Source organism: Lactuca sativa, chromosome 1, assembly GCF_002870075.4.
Source record: "Lactuca sativa cultivar Salinas chromosome 1, Lsat_Salinas_v11, whole genome shotgun sequence".
In the NCBI taxonomy this organism is placed as follows: Eukaryota; Viridiplantae; Streptophyta; class Magnoliopsida; order Asterales; family Asteraceae; genus Lactuca; species Lactuca sativa.
Genome location: NC_056623.2, coordinates 116,848,815 through 116,866,914, shown reverse-complemented (window position 1 = coordinate 116,866,914; position 18,100 = coordinate 116,848,815). Strand labels below are relative to the sequence as shown.

The 18,100-nt window shown below is 36.3% G+C and overlaps 2 protein-coding genes across 2 annotated transcripts; one reads left to right on the top strand and one right to left on the bottom strand.

Annotated features, from left to right (window-relative positions):
* Nucleotides 1–13,328: 13,328 nt before the first annotated feature.
* On the top strand, nucleotides 13,329–14,920 carry LOC111892080 (glutathione transferase GST 23). Its single transcript, XM_023888145.3, has 2 exons — nucleotides 13,329–13,815; nucleotides 13,952–14,920. The coding sequence occupies exons 1-2, from the start codon at nucleotides 13,504–13,506 to the stop codon at nucleotides 14,312–14,314; spliced, it is 675 nt and encodes a 224-aa protein (XP_023743913.1). The 5' UTR covers nucleotides 13,329–13,503; the 3' UTR covers nucleotides 14,315–14,920.
* A 196-nt stretch (nucleotides 14,921–15,116) lies between these two features.
* Nucleotides 15,117–17,888, bottom strand: LOC111892085 (pentatricopeptide repeat-containing protein At3g03580). Its single transcript, XM_023888149.3, has one exon. The coding sequence runs from the start codon at nucleotides 17,866–17,868 to the stop codon at nucleotides 15,172–15,174; it is 2,697 nt and encodes an 898-aa protein (XP_023743917.1). The 5' UTR covers nucleotides 17,869–17,888; the 3' UTR covers nucleotides 15,117–15,171.
* Nucleotides 17,889–18,100: the final 212 nt, after the last annotated feature.

Genomic DNA, 18,100 nt, shown 5'->3' with positions numbered 1-18,100 from the left:
ATAAAGGTAATGTCTCCAGATCTTTAGAGCGAATACAACCGCCCCTAACTCGAGGTCGTGAGTGGTGTAGTTAACCTCATGTGTCTTCAGCTGCCTTGAGGCATAGGCGATGACCTTACCTCGTTGCATCAAGACACAACCGAGCCCTTGGTTCAATGCATCGCAGTATACCACAAAATCCTCTGTCCCTTCGGGAAGGGATAACACCGGTGCGGTGCATAGGGCTCGCTTCAGGGTCTGGAATGCCTTCTCCTGTTTCTCTTCCCAGTCAAATGTCACGCCTTTTTAAGTCAATATAGTGAGAGGTTTCGCAATCCGAGAGAAGTTCTGAATGAATCTACTGTAGTAGCCAGTGAGGCCTAGAAATTAATGAATTTCTGTAGGCGTCTTCGGTGCTGACCATTTCTCAATAGCTCTAATCTTAGATGGGTCCATGTGGATTCCTTCCTCACTAACCATGTGTCCTAAGAATTTGACTCTTTAGATCCAAAATTTGCACTTAGAGAACTTCGCGTATAACTTCTCCGATCAAAGGGTTTCTAGGACTCATTGTAGATGATTGATATGTTCTTCCTCACTCCGAGAGTAGACAAGTATGTCATCAATAAAGACGATGACGAACTGATCTAAGTAAGGATGACACACCCTATTCATAAAGTCCATAAATACTGCGGGTGCGTTAGTCAGTCCAAAGGGCATCACTACGAACTCGTAGTGTCCGTAACGAGTTCGGAAGGCTGTTTTTGGAACATCTTCCTCAAGCACAGTTAACTGGTGATACCCTGACCTAAGATCGATCTTGGAAAAGTAACTCGCCCCTTGCAGTTGGTCGAATAGGTCGTCTATGCGGGGAAGAGGGTAACAATTTTTGACCGTGATTTTGTTGAGCTCCTTATAATCGATGCACATACGGAACGATCCGTCTTTCTTTTTCACGAACAAGACCGGAGCTCCCTTGGGTGAGAAGCTCGGTCTTATAAAGCCCTTGCTGGGCTGCTCGTTAAGTTGACCGGACAGTTCTTGCATCTCTGCAAGCGCTAAACGATAGGGCGACTTAACTACAGGGGTAGCTCCTGGGACTAGGTCGATTCTGAACTCAACCTGACATTTGGGAGGTAAACCTGGAAGCTCCTCTGGAAAGACGTCAGGGTAATCGTATACAACAGGGATGTCTTTTAGATCTCTCATTTCCTGGCTCGTGTCGACGATGTGTGCAAGGAATGCGTGATATTCCTTACGCAAGTACTTCTGGGCTTGAATACTTGAGATGATACGAATGTTCGTATCGGGTTTGTCTCCATAGATTAATAGAGTTTCATCATTCGGTAGATTTAGGCGGATGGCTTTGTCGAAGCATAGGATATCAGCGCGATGAAGACTCAACCAGTCCATGCCAACAATGACATCGAAACTCTTGATCGTGACTGGTATGAGATCAATTGGGAATGAATGATCGTCTAACGTGAGGGTACAACCTATGTAAATTTCATTAGAGATTTCTGTCTTTCTGTTAGCCATTTCTACGACGAATGTTTCTTTTAGTGGTTGTGGGGATTTCTTAAGTGTTTAAAGTTTTGGTTTATGAAGCTTCTTTCTGCACCACTATCGAATAAGACACAGGCATAAGAGTTGTTGAGAATGAACATACCCGTGACTACTGCGGGGTCCGCCACCGCTTCATTGTGGCCAATAGCGAGTAGTCTTCCTGTTCCTCCTGCATTCCCAGCCGTTAGATAGTTTTTCTTGAAATGGCCAGCTTCACCGCAGCCATAGCAGGCCTGGCTCACTCCCGAACTGGGGACTTGAGACATAGGTTTGGGTTGGGATCTGCAAAAACGGACGGTATGGCCCTTTCGGTCGCAGTTTGTGCAGTGCAATTCACGGCAGGGGCCGTTGTGATGGAAGGGGCACTTGGGGCACTTGGGTAGGTTCCCAACATAGGTTTTTGCTGGTACAGGGGTAGCAGGAGTGGTGGCAGCATGGACAACCACTATCTGTTGGTTTTTGGAGGAGGTTTGAGTTTTCTTGCCCTTCTTCTGATCCCAACGCTTCCTCTTTTTGTCAGTTGATTTGGGTGGTGCAGTGACAGCTGTGGTTGTTGTTGCTGGAGTGGAAGCAGTTTCATGATCAATCAACCTATGGGCCAACTCATTGGCGTTGTCAAAGGTTGCAGGACATGAAGATAGAACATTTCCTTGATACGGCAGCACTAAACCCCAGATGTATCGTTCGATTTTCTTGCTCTCAGAAGGGATCATGTTAGGGCACATAGCTACCAGGTCGCAAAATCTGACTGTATACGCCACAATGTCTGTCCCCTTCATCTTGAGGTTCCAGAGTTCCTCTTCAAGCTTCTGAACTTTGCCTCTAGGGTAGTACTCTCTTCTCGGTAGGTCCTTTAGTGTGTCCCAGCCCATGGCATTGGCTGTTACTAGAGAGAGTGAACTGACATGGCCATTCCACCATGTCAGGGCCCTTTCAGTGAAGATGGCAGCAACGAACTTGATTTTGCTTTCTTCGGGGCATGAGCACATTTCGAAAACGGCTTCGGCTTTTTCGATCCATTGGGACAGAGCAAGGATTCCTCCGGTCCCATTGAAAAATGTTGGTTTACAGTTCATGAAATCTTTATAAGTACACCCCTATGTACGTGAGGGGATTTCACCATGTCTGGAGTTGGTGCCCATTCCGGCTCCACTAGCATCGCCAGAATTCATTTGGGCCATGGCTGCCGTCACAGCTACGGTCACAGCTGTTTGAAACAACACTGGATCGAACTGCGGAGGAGGAGGTGGTGGAGGTAGAGTTTGAGTCGCTGGCCTGCCTCTGTTCGGGCGCTTGCGAGGAGGCATCTTTTACTGAAAGTTCATAGAGATGTTGACAATAGTAAGAGTCTATTGCAAGTATGATAAGAGGGTTTTATGGACTAAATCAACATAGCCCGGAAATCAGAGAGAGAGAGTCATAGCAATAGAGTAGTTAACTGCCATTTTTTTTACTGGTATTAATGATGTAACACAAGTTCGGGAAAAGTGACCTAACAGTAGGTCTTACATCAAACCATAAGGAAAATGTTGGCAGTCTAGAGGCCTAATTAGGGTACTTTCAAAGTTAGGAATGTTTACAGACAAGTGGTCTACTGAGCATAGAAAAGAAAAGGCTAGTCCTTAAACAAAACAGTAATTTGTTTCAACATCTTCTACTGGCGACGGGCACCCATTGGGCGAACCCTCTAATCAGCTAGTTGGCGCATAACTTCCTAAAGATGTCGTTCATGAGCCCTCTGATGTGCTCGGAGTTCCCTAACTTCGGCTCGGGATGTAGCTAGCTGTTGCTGCAGAGCCTCATTGGTCCTCCCCGTCCTATCCATAGCTTCTTCTAGTTGGCGGATGCGAACAGTGTTAAGATTAGAGTTGGCATCCACTTCTACAACTCGGCCAATAGCCGCTTGACCTTGCTCGACGTTCCTGGCAATCCTTCGGACCATGATGGGCAGAACTCGGTCCGCTGATCCTCCCTCGCTTATGTTGTAGAAGCTTCGGTCTCCATTGTAAGGTAAAGGCTGACCTTGCTCCTCGCTCCATCGGTTCAAAGTTATTGCCCACATGGGAGTGGGACCTTGAAATGCCGGATGGGGGTTGGGGTTTGGAGCTACAGGGGGTAGGTTGTTAACTTCTGGCTCGGAGCTGGAGCTATCCGAAAAGCCTTCTGCATGGTGATCATCCAAAGGGATCGGGTGACCATCTTCTGGCTCCTCATCGAGCCATCCTCCATTACCTTAGTTTGGATAATATGGATCGCCGGGATGGTGGAAGCCAGCCATGCTATCTACGCGAGAATGGGGAAAGAAAGGTTAATAGACGTACTCATCTAGGATACTTATAAGATGGATCGTTATTAGTCGACCCAATACTTGCGTAGTGGATAGCAATTACATGTAACCGAAGCAAGATACTCCTTCGAATAAGCAACCCTATCTTCAGATCCCAATCAAACAAGAACAGGAAATGAAGCAAAGGCCACAGATTCTAAGTCTATAGCGCCCTAGTCACATGTAACCGTGGTGTATCCACTTAACAACTATTGCCCTACCAGTAACGACCCTTTTAGTTCTCACATATGTAGTTAGTAGAATACAGAATACCCCTATAGTATTCTTGTTATAACGTTCTTGTGGTAGTGTTGGTAAGTTTTTAGACTTGTTGCAACACCACAATCACTCTTAGGCACATGCTAGTCACTCCTGGAAAATGTAGTTGATCAGGCTACATCCACCCAGATGTGACTATATGTTTCTAAGCTTAATTGTGATGTTCAACAATCTTAATACTTTTGTTCCGTTCTAGTATGATACTGACCCTTTGTATGTATGTGTGTGTGTATATATATATATATATATATATATATATATATATATATATATGTATATATATATATATACTTAATTAAATATTTTAGTATTTTAGAGTATATATTCTTGGTCAGAGTGTTTTAGTCCGGAAGTGTTTATAGTTCGAATATCTTTTATAGGTTGATATACTTGATTCACTATAAACAATGCTCTGATACCAATCTGTCGCACCCCAAAACCGAGAACAGCGGAATACGTTCTGGGTGGAGGACGTCATGTACAGTATCATAACAATTGCATAATAGTAAAAGCAAGCGACAACAACCATTCCATTAATATAGTGATTTAAATACAAACGTGTTCTGTATAGTTAATAGACACCAAAAGTATAACAAAAATAAAAGATGGGTCTTATATATGCTCCATCTTCTCAAAAGCTGCACCAGTACCTGTCTATATTTGACCTGAGGATACAAGTTATTTGAAAACGATTATCATCATAAAGCTGGTGAGTTCATAAGAATTTAGTGTCGTTGTTTGTGTAAAAGTGTTTACAAACATGTAATATAAAAACTGAAATTTATGTTTGTGAGTAGTAGAAATCCCTAGAAAATCCTATATTTTCCAGAAATGTACATTTGTAAGTGAAATCCTTTGAGTGTGTAAAAGTATTTTCATTGAACCTTCAGTTATAAAAATAAAGTAATAACTCTCATTTAAGTAACATAGATGAGGAAAAGTTATGCCTACTGACTGTAGTAGTGTTGCAAACTTCAATTAGTAATAGATATTTATTTACTTCGGGATATTAGTTTAGACTTTAGGTCTTAGTGTATTAATTTGGATATGGATGTAATCCATCATGTAACCAACTAAATGATAATAGAGAGCCCGATGACCTTCCCGGTCATACGTAGTGTAGTGATGTAGTGCCACCCCTGGGCCTAGTCGGCTCGGACTGTAGTTAACAGTCGGGATGTAATAGCATCCGTCCTGTATAGATCTATACATGTAGTGTTGCTTTCCTTTCGGGAAGCCCTGTTCACATGGTGTAAGCGCGGTAGAGTGCCTTATTGAGGGATAGTGTGTTATACTCTGGATTAGTGTATTCTCTTGTGTTATAGTATAGTAGACTTGTTGTATAGTACATAGAGTGTTCTCATATACGTACATTAACATGTAATAGTAGCAGTTATAGTGAGTATAGTAGTAATAGAGGTAACGAGCAGTAGTCTTAACTATACCTATTATAGTTAACTAGAGTATTTGATTTCATGCCTTTGAATAACAAAGGTATTGAATACGATGAAGACTTTCAGATCTAACACAAATATATATATATGATATATAACTAAGAAATCAACGATAGTCGGACGGATAACAGATACCCTAAGACCACATCAAACAAGAACAGGAAATAAGGCGAGCTATCGGTCCTAAGTCCTTCAGGTCTTACTTATATAAATACATTAGTGTAGATATATTTTAAAAGAAAAGTAGTTTAAACACAGTTTGAAAATAGTTGAACAACAATTTAACCTTAAAAATGCATTTGATAATTATTTAAAACAGTTTTATTGATAAGTAACTAAAAGTATAGAAAAATCACTTTTTGATGGTAAGATATTATTCACATATGATTTGATAATAAAACTTGTAGCATTATACTTGTATCCCCCCGCCCCCTAAAACGTGTAAAAACATTTGAAAAGGTTCATTAAGGGGTATGAACTCACCTGAAGCGAGTTGATCGAACGGGAGTCTCGGTTGAGTGTTTGGTGTCAAGTGAAGACTTGGACACGCTTTATGAACCTAGTTACGTATGAAGACATTTGTTTATATGAAATTAGTGATTGAAATACTAATTTAATACATATAGACTTCCTATTGTGAAGAAAATGCTTTGGTTAAGTGCTAGAGGTGACCCGGGTAACATCTAAGGGTGTGTATGACTCGAATATGGGGTTTACTCTTCAAGAGTAAGCTCCTTATGGAGTTTCCGGCCCATAAGACCAACTCCCCATGAGTTTACGGCCGTAAAATCATGGTGGGGTGTTCTAGGATGCTTAATGGTCTTGAAATTTTTGAGGGGTGGTGCTAGACCTAGTTTTAAAGCATAGGAATGGAGTTTGAACAACATAAGGACCATTTAAGGAGTTTACGGCCGTAAAATCTTATGTACCAATTCTTAATGGGTTTGATGGTCCTAGATCAATTTCAAGGGATTTTAGTGCAAGGAACAAGTCAAGGAAGGGTGTTAGGGCACAAATTGGCCTCCTTAAAGGAGTTTACAGCCTAAGAACCACTCCAAGAGGGGTTTACAGCCTATGACATGGAGTTTACGGTCTAAGCATGTGCTTGGGCCGTAAACTCTTGTTTACCCTTCAAATGATAAGGTTTAGGTGTTCCAAGTCCGAAATTGTAAGTCCCTAAGTCATATCTAAGCTCCAAATGTGGTTTGGAAGGGTTTTGAGGCTTGATTTGCATGATTAGAGGGAGTTTACGGCCTAAGAATGTTCTTGGGCCATAAACCCTCTTTCAAGCCCCCAAACTTGATGATTCATGACTCAAACACTTCAAGGTTTAATCCTAAACTAGTTTCTAAGCCTAAAGGAGAGATATAGGGCATGTTTGGCATCTTTTTAGGGGTTTACGGCCTAAGGATTTTCTTAGGCCGTAAACTCCTTATCTTTGGCCTTCTTGAATTATTTTCAAGCCATAATTACATGCAAGGATCTTTAGAACAAGTTAGGATGAGGGAACTTACGTTTTGGAGGCGAAAACTTGCGGTTTTTGGGATAAAATCGACCTTAAGGAGAGAGAGTAGAGAGAGAGTGCTTAGAGTGGTAAAAAGTCCAAAAGAGTGTCCACTCACCCTTATATAGGGCTTGAGTGTTGTACCCGGTATACAACTACCCGATACTTATGTTAAACGAGGTTTAAAATTTTACCCGATTAAATGGTCGTAATTTAAAAAGAAAACTTTTTCCAACTAAATGGAAGGGTAATTCACGTGTTTTTATTTATTTCATTACGACGTTAATAACATAAAATGAAATAAAATAAAACATTTATTGATTTCTCTACCCCAAATTAACCGAAACTTTTATAAAATAGAATATTCTATTAACGGAAACGGGTTATAACGATGGAATAAATTTTGGGTTGTCACATCTCTGGACTGTAAAGTGATAAGAGAGTCTAGTGAGGTGACTTAAGGACCTTTAAATAGGCTGCAAACCCTAAAAATAAGGTCTTTCATGCACAGCCTCAACTCGTTGAGTTGGGGTCCTCCAACTCGTCGAGTAGGTTACATAAACCACGCGGCCTGATCGGTTTCTACACGACGAGTTGGGGCCTACAACTCGTCGAGTAGGTCTTAAATGATGTATAAAAATTGTTGAAACTCATACCATGGAGTCGGGATGTTACATACCCTTTTTTAAACTAGTCAATAAATTGTTGGGAATGAATCTTCTCAGTTTCATACTCGAGTATTTAACAAGACCGGTTTTCTCTTGATTAGTATTTTGTGTTCCCTTCATAAAAAATGCATGTTTTATCTTACTCTCGAAAAGTTGTAATTGATTCGATATTTAATAGCACATAAGAATGTGCTATTGACATCTCATATATGACAATACTTACAGTTGTCCTCCTTTTCCGAAATGAATATCCTGAATGGATTCTAAGCCCCAATGGACGATTGGGAAAATGATTGTTAGATTTTTCAATCTTATTTTTGGTGGCCTTCATCATCATTTCTAATAGCTCTAGTGAAAACTGTTTCTACTCCAGTGAGATATCTAGAGCAAAATTTTATACTTTCTTGAGATAAGAAACATTCAACAATTGAGCCTTTATGATGAGATTTATTGTTGACATACGAATTAAGTGTTGAAAGTTCTTTGTGTGGTCATAAACAACTGATCATTTAAAAGTAGTAACAAAACTATATGTAAAATGAAACACCAAAGAAACTTTTGTTTACCATTTAATAGGATACATCCACCGAAAAGAAATATGACGTCCAAGCTTAACCTCTTTGACAAAGTGAATTACCAAGTCTACCATCACTACAAAGAAGGAAGGGGGGATATCTCCTCCAATTTTGATAAAGTGACAACTACAATAACATTGAGAAACTCGAGATCAAATTCAAATACGTGTTTATAGAAATGATCCTAAAAAAGCACATAGCTCAAAACTGAGACTACATGATCAACTAAACTTCCACTTAATGTAATAGGTAAGTACTCTTGCATAAACATATTGAAATCATAACTTTCTATCCCAAGTTGTTTATTTTCTTTAAGTTGAACACATCAACATATGTTGAATGAAAATTCATCAGGAGCCTTAATTGACATGAGGTTTTTTAGGAATGCAGATTTCTCGGTCGCATTTATTTGATAACAAGCTTTTGAAAAGGAAGTTGTATTGTTTATTGGTCACTTCTTTGGATGTAATTCCTTTCTTATACCTATTAGTTTTATAACGAGTCTTGTGTCTAAGTTCTATTTCGATTTCTTGTCTAGTCCCAATATAGTGCCCATAATATTGTGACAAACATTCTTTTCTATGTGCATGACATCAAGATTGTGACGTAATAGAAAATGCTCCCAATATGGCAACATAAAAAAAGTTTTCTTTTTCCAATCACTATAATTGATATATTTGACAAGAAACTTGTTGTCATCTAATTGTTGAAGAACATCCTCACCAAAAACAGGATTACGAGCTTCTCTTAACTCTGTTCTTGCAACAAAGGGTCTAGTGTATGTACACCAATAATGGTTAGCTGAAAGTCATCTCCTATGACACATATAACACCATTTTTTTCATTAGTTATCCATTTGGAATCATTTTCCAAATCACACACATGATAAGCAAGTTTTCCCTTAGTACTCCACCCAGACAGATTAGCATAACTAAGAAAGTCAGATATTGTATAAAAAATAATGCTTTTAACTGGAAATTTTCTTTCGTTGATGCATCAAATTTCTCAACTCCAAACTCCCACAACTCTTTAAACTTTTATTACAAGTTTAATTTAGACATCTATGTTGTCTCTGAGACTATAAGGACTATATATGATTAAAGAAAGAATGAAATTAGGTTGTTTCATAACCAACGAAGGCGGAAATTTATAAGGAATAAGGATGACATGTCATCTACTGTGTGCCATGTTCATTATCCTAAACGGATTAAAACCATCACTTTCAAGTGATAAACGAACATTGCGAGGATCACTTGCGAATTCGGAAAAAAAAACTACATATCAAAATCTTTCCAAGCTAAACCATCGGGTAGATGTCGTAGTTTTCCATCATTAACATGTTCTATATGATGCCACTTCATAAGGCTAGCTGTCTTCGATGATACGAACAATATTTGAAGTCTAGGCTTTAATGGAAACCAATGTAATATTTATGATGCCTTCTTCCTTGTTAGACTCGTTTGTGATGGGTTTTCTAGGTTATAATAATAATTAATCAAACATGATTTGCACAACAAAATTTCACATAAACAACAATGGGGACATGTAACCTAGATATATATGGATTTTCTCATAATTGCAACATACTTTGAAAACTAACCTAATTAAGGTTATGTAATCTCAAATTACATGAAAGAGATCATACATTTGCTTAATTCAAATTAAGTTATACACTTCTCTTAAAAACCTTCTACGAAAGCTAGCTCCAATAATGTGGTAGCCTCTAATGTCTTACAACCAAACCCTAGAATCGAAAATCAGAGAGAAAGAGAGAGAGAGAGAGAGAGAGAGAGAGAGAGTAAGAGACTTTTGAAACTCACTTATAAGTTGTCTAGGGTTTTTCAAGCCTTCTATAGGTCCCTATTTATAGTTGTATGAAACCCTGATTCAAATATTAAAATAATAATGTTTTAATCTTTTTCATATCACTTACCATATCAGAAAATTGAAGCTTCTAGAAACCCTAATGAGGGCTCCCAAAACTGTCCATGATAAGGAGGTTCTAGAATGCCTCCCTTGTTTAACTATTGAAAAATTGCACTCTAACCCTTATACCTTTAATTAATTCTAATTAATCCAAAATCAATAATTAATATAATTTTGATTAAATATTAATTAATTATTTATTATTTCTAATTAATATATATATATATATATATATATATATAATTAAATTAATTCTTAATTAATTATTTATTATTTCTAATTATATATTAATCATACAACATATTGATAAATCATTTATCTCTCTCTTTATATCAATCCAACCTATTTCCTGGTTATGAGGGCAACCCAAAAACAACTTTACTATTATTCACTTAAAATATACCAATTTAATTAAGACCTTATACACTTAATACAACAGTCCCCCACTTGGATACGTCGCCAACTACAATTTCAAGTATAAGTATTAAAATAACCAGTAAAGTGTGCTTTCCAAAAACATTGTTAAACTCTGATCAAGTCAGACGTCAACGCTAAGATAAGTGATCAACCATCCCTTCGTTCTCCCTGATATCATATGGACACAAGATATGGATTAGAATCAATATCATGGTCTAAGATTTTGTTTCTCGACTTCCCGGTTTGCGATGACGTCATTAGACTACGAATTGAACACATCAATTTAGTCCTGACTCGGCCCAACACTATATTGTCAACATCCAATAAATGAGGGGCCTAAAGATATCTCTTTTCCATAATAGGAAAAGGGAATTAATAAACTTTGAATATATAATCATACATTTTACAAATCATATCATACATGAAATTACACTTTATGACATGTAGTTACGGATGCGTTAATGCAAACAAATGCACAACATATTCGTAAACTATTACTTATATATATATATATATATATATATATATATATATATATATGTGTGTGTGTGTGTTTGTGTGTATGTGTGTATGTTTTACAGATTGAGGATATTCTCGTTTTAGAATTACTTGTGATTGAATCCATGAAGTAATCTCGAAGTGCAAGTTCCACCAATACTCAAAATAACCATTTTCTAAGTATTCATGAATATTGCAACAATCAGGTCATTGAATTCATGAAGTAATCTCTAAGCACGGGTTCCACCAATACTACAAATTCGCATTTTCTAAATACTCATGAATATTTCAACAATTCTTATGCAATTTCCAATCCCTATGGACAATCTATAAATATTCTATGATTGTATTAAATCAATACTTACTCCCTAAAGTATGGTAAATTGTGGCATTTGGAATAAATTAATATTCAAGAAGTAAAACATGCAAAGTGAAACATAAGAATAAATTAATTAACTATGGTATCACACACTTTGAACATAAATAAATCTCTATTACATAATCACCATTCATTTATATATATATATATATATATATATATATATATATATATATATATATATATATATATGTGTGTGTGTGTGTGTGTGTGTGTGTGTGTGTGTGTGAACTTGTTATTGATGTGACTCTTTAAGATCACATGTTATTAGCAAAGATCATTCTAACATGATTCTTGAATATAAAAATCCAACAATAAGAAGAAGTTCATGGTGTATAATTCTCTAATGTATGTATTTTCAAAACTAATACTAAACCAAGTCCATTGAAATGATACAAGAAGTAAAGATTGTCATTGGTGTCTGGATGACCAAGAGAATTTGCAAATCGAAATGATGAAGATGAACAAACAAACAATTGTTGATCAAGCATCACATCCTCCCTTTTGACCCAATTAAGGCACCAAACTTATTCTAAATTACCGTTGAGCAGTTTTTATTTTAGCCCGGTTCATTTGCACTACTAACTATGGCTATTGTCAACTTTTGTCAAGGACTCATGATAGTAACTATGGCTAAATCAAGTCCATCGAAATGATGTAAGAAGTAAACATCGTCATCGGTGCTTGGATAAACATTAGAATTTGCAAATTGAAATGACGGAGATTAACAAACAAGAAATTGCAGATCCGACATCAAATCATCCCTTTTGACACAATGATGGGACCAAACTTATTCTAAATTATCGTTGATGAGTTTTTATTTTAGCTCGGTTCATTTGCACCACTACTTATGGCTATTGTCAGCTTTTGTCAAGGACTCATGGTAGTAATTTCCGATAGGTTTAGGTATATAGCAAGTGAGTTGATCTCGTTAAAATCCATTAAGTCATACCACCTACGGAATAGGTTTTTCACATTGTTTTATGCTTTTCTAAAATGGCTTCTTATTTACTTATATGGTATGTGTATAACCTTCTAAACCCACAAAAGCGAATCTATTTTAGGAAACAAGATGTTATGTCATAAAATACATATGATGAAATTTAAATTAATGAGAAGTCATGCCGGTTTTAACTCCTATTAAACCGAAAAATGAGCATAGTGGTCAGAGCGGAAATTTCTTTCAAAATGGGTGGCTTACATTGACCGAAATAAAATATAGGGGCTAAACTGGAAAAAAAAATAAATCAAAATATATTTTATGTTTTTTTTTTTATGGACGGAAAGATTAGTTTGTTAGTATGTTAGTATACTCCTTAGAATCTTCTTGCCTAATTTCGATCTTGGGGCTTCTACTCCAATAGGTAATTACCCTTTACCAACTAGGTAGCCCCACTTGAATAGGCAATCATCAAATAATTTGTGAAAGACACAAGGATCGGGGATCTTTTGACGTTCAAAATCAGACTTCACAACAAACTTGTAAAGCAATATCGTTTTCATATTACACCTGTTCTTTTTTGTTGTGACAATATAATATATTAAAATATGTCCTCCTTGCTTAGGCCGGCTTTTATGCCAATATTCATGAAACCTACTGTTGACATTATAATATTAATAACATTGGTTATAACGTGAATGAATAGACTCATGTTTCGGTTTTATATAACCGGCTAGATATTTTTATACAACACGAAGTGAAAAATGGTCATTTAGTATCTAAACATTTAGATGTTTTTTCGGACTCCCACCTTTTTCCATCTTTTTGAGTGTGACAAAATTTTGCTATTTTTTGTTCCATTGACATAGTCGAATCAAACACAGTACAACTTGTTTTCGACTGTCATGTCCAGTCCTGTATAACAAATGGGGTTAACAATGTCTATAAAAGAAAGCCATCAACTAGAGGTTTAGATAAAGTAATCTAAAGATATGGAAGAGGTGAAGCTTTTTAGGACATGGTCAAGCCCATTTGCTCTAAGGGTAGTTTGGGCACTCAAACTAAAAGGCATAGAGTATGAGACAATCTATGAAGATCTTGCAAACAAGAGTTCTTTACTACTCAAATACAACCCTATTCACAAAAAAGTTCCTGTATTGTTGCACAATGGAACACCAATATGTGAATCACTTGTAATTCTTGAGTATATTGATGACACATGGAACAAAACTACTCCTCTTTTACCTAAAGATCCAGTTGCTAGAGCCACTACACGTTTTTGGGCAAAGTTTAATGATGAGCAGGTGAATCATTGTTTTGTTAGGCCTATTTCATTTTATTTCCATTACAATTCTATTTGGATAAAATGTTATCAATATACATGATGTCTATAAATTAAACTATTCCTATTTGTTGCATTTAACCCTTGTCTAAATGTAGCTTGCACCATCAGTATTCAATGCTTACACAAGCCAAGGAGTGGAGCAAGAGGAAGCAAAGGCTCCTGCTTTAAAAAACCTAGAAATTGTCGAAAAACAGCTAAAAGGGAAGAAATTCTTCAGTGGAGAAACAATTGGATTCTTAGATCTTGCATTTGGATGGATTGCGAATTATCTTGAAATATTCGAAGAAACAAGTGGCATAAAACTCTTAGATGAAGAGAGATTTCCTCTTATAATGTTATGGAAGGATAACTTTTATAATATCCCAATAATTAAAGAAAGTTGGCCAGATAGGGAGAAGTTGGTTACCAAGTTCAAGGTCATGCGTGAGTATTTTCTTTCTGTTAAAGCATCTAAATAATCATTTAATACTTTCAAATCGTGATTGATGACTTATAGTGAAGACATAAATATTTTATACTTCTAGAGCGTAAATTATTTCGTTTTTTAAGTTGGGTAGATTGCAATAAATAGCCATGTATTTTACACTTGTTATCAACTAGTGGGGATTTCTCTATGCCATGTATTTTACACTTGTTAAGGACCATTTATGTAACTTTGCAAAATTTATAGGACTACTTATGTGACATTAGAAAAAATGGTGTTACACTGTACACAACTTGTATTTAACGTAAGTACAGCTTATATAACTTTGCAAACTTTATAGGACTACTTATGTGACTTTACAAATTATAAAAGAAAAATAAATAAATAAATAATAAACAATAAAAAAAATGGTGTTACACTATACACAACTTGTATTTAAGCTAAGGACAACTTATGAAACTTTGCAAACTTTATAGGACTACTTATGTGACTTTACAAATTATAGAAAAGAAAAGAAAAAAAAAACAGTGTCGCACAACTTGTTAAATGTTAGATATATATAATATAGTGTAGTTATATGTATTTACGCATAATAGCAACACACTTCCATTTCTTTAAAAATAATAGCAATAAATAACCCATCATTGCAACGTACTTACGTTTTTTTAGAATAACAATAACATACTTACTATTCTTTACTCATAATAGCAAAGTTTTTATATGTCTTTACTAATAATATTAAAAAAAAATAAAGTGCATTGCACATATTGGTAGCAAAATGTAACTATATTGCTATTATCAGTAAAAAAAAAATGTAAGTATGTTGCTAGTATGTGTAAAAGATAAAATACATTGTTAATATTGATAGCGAGAGTAAATAATAACTTAATTTCACCAATAATCACCACAACTACAACTTCCATTCTTAAATAAATGAAACCGATTCGCATCTCTAACTAAAAACTCTCTTTCCACAACTTTCGATATATACTTAGTCACAGTATGACAATCCTCACAAACCCGTAAATTCTTCATTATCTGCAATGGTGTTCCCGGTTTCGTATTCAACAATCCAAAAGCAATCGCAAGCCTTTCACTATGCCCACAAAGAATCTCTCGTTTCTCATCTTTTCCAACATCATGGAAAACATATCTCAAATTACCAATATACCCTTCTTTCGCTATCAACACACCAAGAACCTCAAGCAAATTCTTAACCTCTTCATATTGTTCAAAAAACTTCTCCCCGCTACTAAAAACATAAATCTTTTTATCAATATCTAACCAACTACGCCCCGCTTCCTTCTTAAATCCCTTATCTTTAATTAACTTTCTCACCTTTCTAACTTCATCCCATTTCTTTAAACTCGCGTATACATTCGATACCAAAATATAATATCCAGGATTGTTTGAATTCAATTCGATTATACGTTTTGAAGCACGTTCCGCGATCTTGGTGTGGGTCCCACTTGCCCGACACGCACTAAGTAAAGAACCCCATATGCTTGCATCAGGAGTCATTGGCATGGAAAGAATGAATTTTTCGGCTTCGGGCAGCTGCCCGGATCGCGAAAGAAGGTCAACTACACAAGCGTAGTGTTCGATCTTCGGGTCGATTTTGTAATCTTTTGTCATTTCGTTAAAATAAGCCCTACCTTTTTCTACTAAACCCGAATGACTACACGCAAAGATAATAGCAAGAAAGGCGATTCGGTCAGGAATTATTCGGGCAGCTTTCATATTCTCAAATGCTATTATTGCCTTATTTCCTTGACCGTATATCCCGTATGCATAAATCAATGATGTCCATGTCACAACATCTTTAACTTTCATATGGTCAAATACTCGGATTGAATTTTTTAAATTTCCACATTTTGAGTACATTTCGATTAGTGCATTTGTGATTGGAATGTTTGACTCAAAATTTAACTTAAAAACACACCCGTGAAGCTCTTTACCTTGTCGTTTTGCTCCAAGATTTGAACATAAAGGTAATGTGGTTAAAATTGTAGCTACATTTGGTAAAATTCCCTCGATTCTCATTTGATTAATCATTCTAAACCCTAAATTGTATTCATCAGAATGAGAACATGCGGAAATAATCGTATTCCATGATACGATATCGCGATCTTTCATGTTCTGAAATTGGTTCAATGCATCTTCCATTTTGCCACATTTAGCATAAACATCAATGAGAGCATTTCTCACAATTATACTGGAGTTAAACCCCGATTTAATCGTTTCACAATGAAGTGATTTTGCTAACTTTAAGCTCATGAGAAATGTACCTATAGGAAGAATTGTCACGTATGTTACAAAATCAGGTGTTATGTCCATTTTCATTGATGTAAAAGTTTCAATTGCTTCCTCATATAATGATGCTTTAACAAAACCATTGATTAACGAGTTCCATGATGTCAAATCCTTGGTTTTCATTTTGTTGAAAACTTCTCTTGCTTCTGACAAGTGACCACATTTTGCATACATATTAATAAGGATATTACTTGCTGTTATATCACATTCATATCCATTTACAACCATGTAATTATGTACAAATTTTCCAGATTCCAAATCCCGAATGTTACTACAAGCATGGAAAACAGAAGTAATTGTTAAAAGATCTGGTTTGTGGTTATTCAGCATCTCCTTAAACAACACAATTGATTCTTGATATAAACCTAATTGAGAGTACCCTGAGACTACAGTGTTCCATGTAATTGTATCTCTAATGGGCATCTCATTGAAAAGCTTGTGACACTCTTCTAATTTGTTGGATTTGAGGTACATTGAAAGAAGACTATTGCATACTTTTGTGTTGATATCAATCCGAAGTTTTAATGATAAACCATGAACAATTTGACCCTCCATGATTGCATTTAGCCCACTACAAGCAGGAAGAACACTCGACACCATGAAGGAATCTGGTGTCAATCCAGCTGTTCTTGATTGATGAAACGTTTCCAAAGCTTTTTCCCATTCCTCATGGGCAGTATAACCCGAAACAAGACTATTCCAAGAAACTGAATCTCTGTTTGGCATTTCATCAAACACCTGGCGTGCTTTGTCCAGTGTAGAGAACCTTGCGTACATATCTATCAACGCATTACCAATATATAAATCCGATTGAAACCCCAACTCCAAAACATGTTCGTGAACGATCTTAGCTGTGTCAAACTTCCCTGAACCCGCACAGGAATTAATCACCGAAGGAAAAGTGAAGGGGTCAGGTTTTATATTCAAGACCCTCATTTTAGTATAATGATTCAGTGCTTCTATGAATAATCCATTATGGGTCATCGCTCTTATGATAGTATTCCATTGATAGACGTTGTTGGTAGGTGAAACGCTGATGAAGACCGATGAACATGAATGTGGGTCTTTCAGCTGAGCGTATTTGCTGATGAGTTTACCAGAGAAGAAAACTGTTCTAACAAGTCCTGAAGTAATTAAAAGTGAATGAATTTTGTGAAGTTCTTTGATATTTGATGTTAAAGATAGTGCTCTTGAGACTGAAACATAGAGGGATTCTTGAATTTGTTGGGCGAAAGGATGCAACTTTGAAGGTCGCATTGTTGTCGAAGTCAACATAAACGCTCTGGTTTAGACATTTCAAAGATAATGTTTTAAACAATAAAACGTTTTGTGTAATTTATTGGAATTTACAAAATGGACACCATATTCGCAAATATGTACTCTTGCACCCGCAAAAAATACTTTTTCAGGCAGGCATAAAACTGTTGAATTTTGAAAATATAGGGTTTCAGGAAATTCAATTGCTTTAAACAGTACTAGCTGTTTACCCGCGCAAAGCGGCGGGCGA

What these genes read in the sequence shown, in the direction of transcription:
- LOC111892080 (XM_023888145.3), top strand. Translation starts at nt 13,504, where the DNA reads ATGGAAGAGGTGAAGCTTTTTAGGACATGGTCAAGCCCATTTGCTCTA. An exon ending in CAAAGTTTAATGATGAGCAG is followed by an intron (nt 13,816 to 13,951) that starts GTGAATCATTGT and finishes GTCTAAATGTAG; the next exon opens with CTTGCACCATCAGTATTCAA.
- LOC111892085 (XM_023888149.3), bottom strand. Translation starts at nt 17,868, where the DNA reads ATGTTGACTTCGACAACAATGCGACCTTCAAAGTTGCATCCTTTCGCC.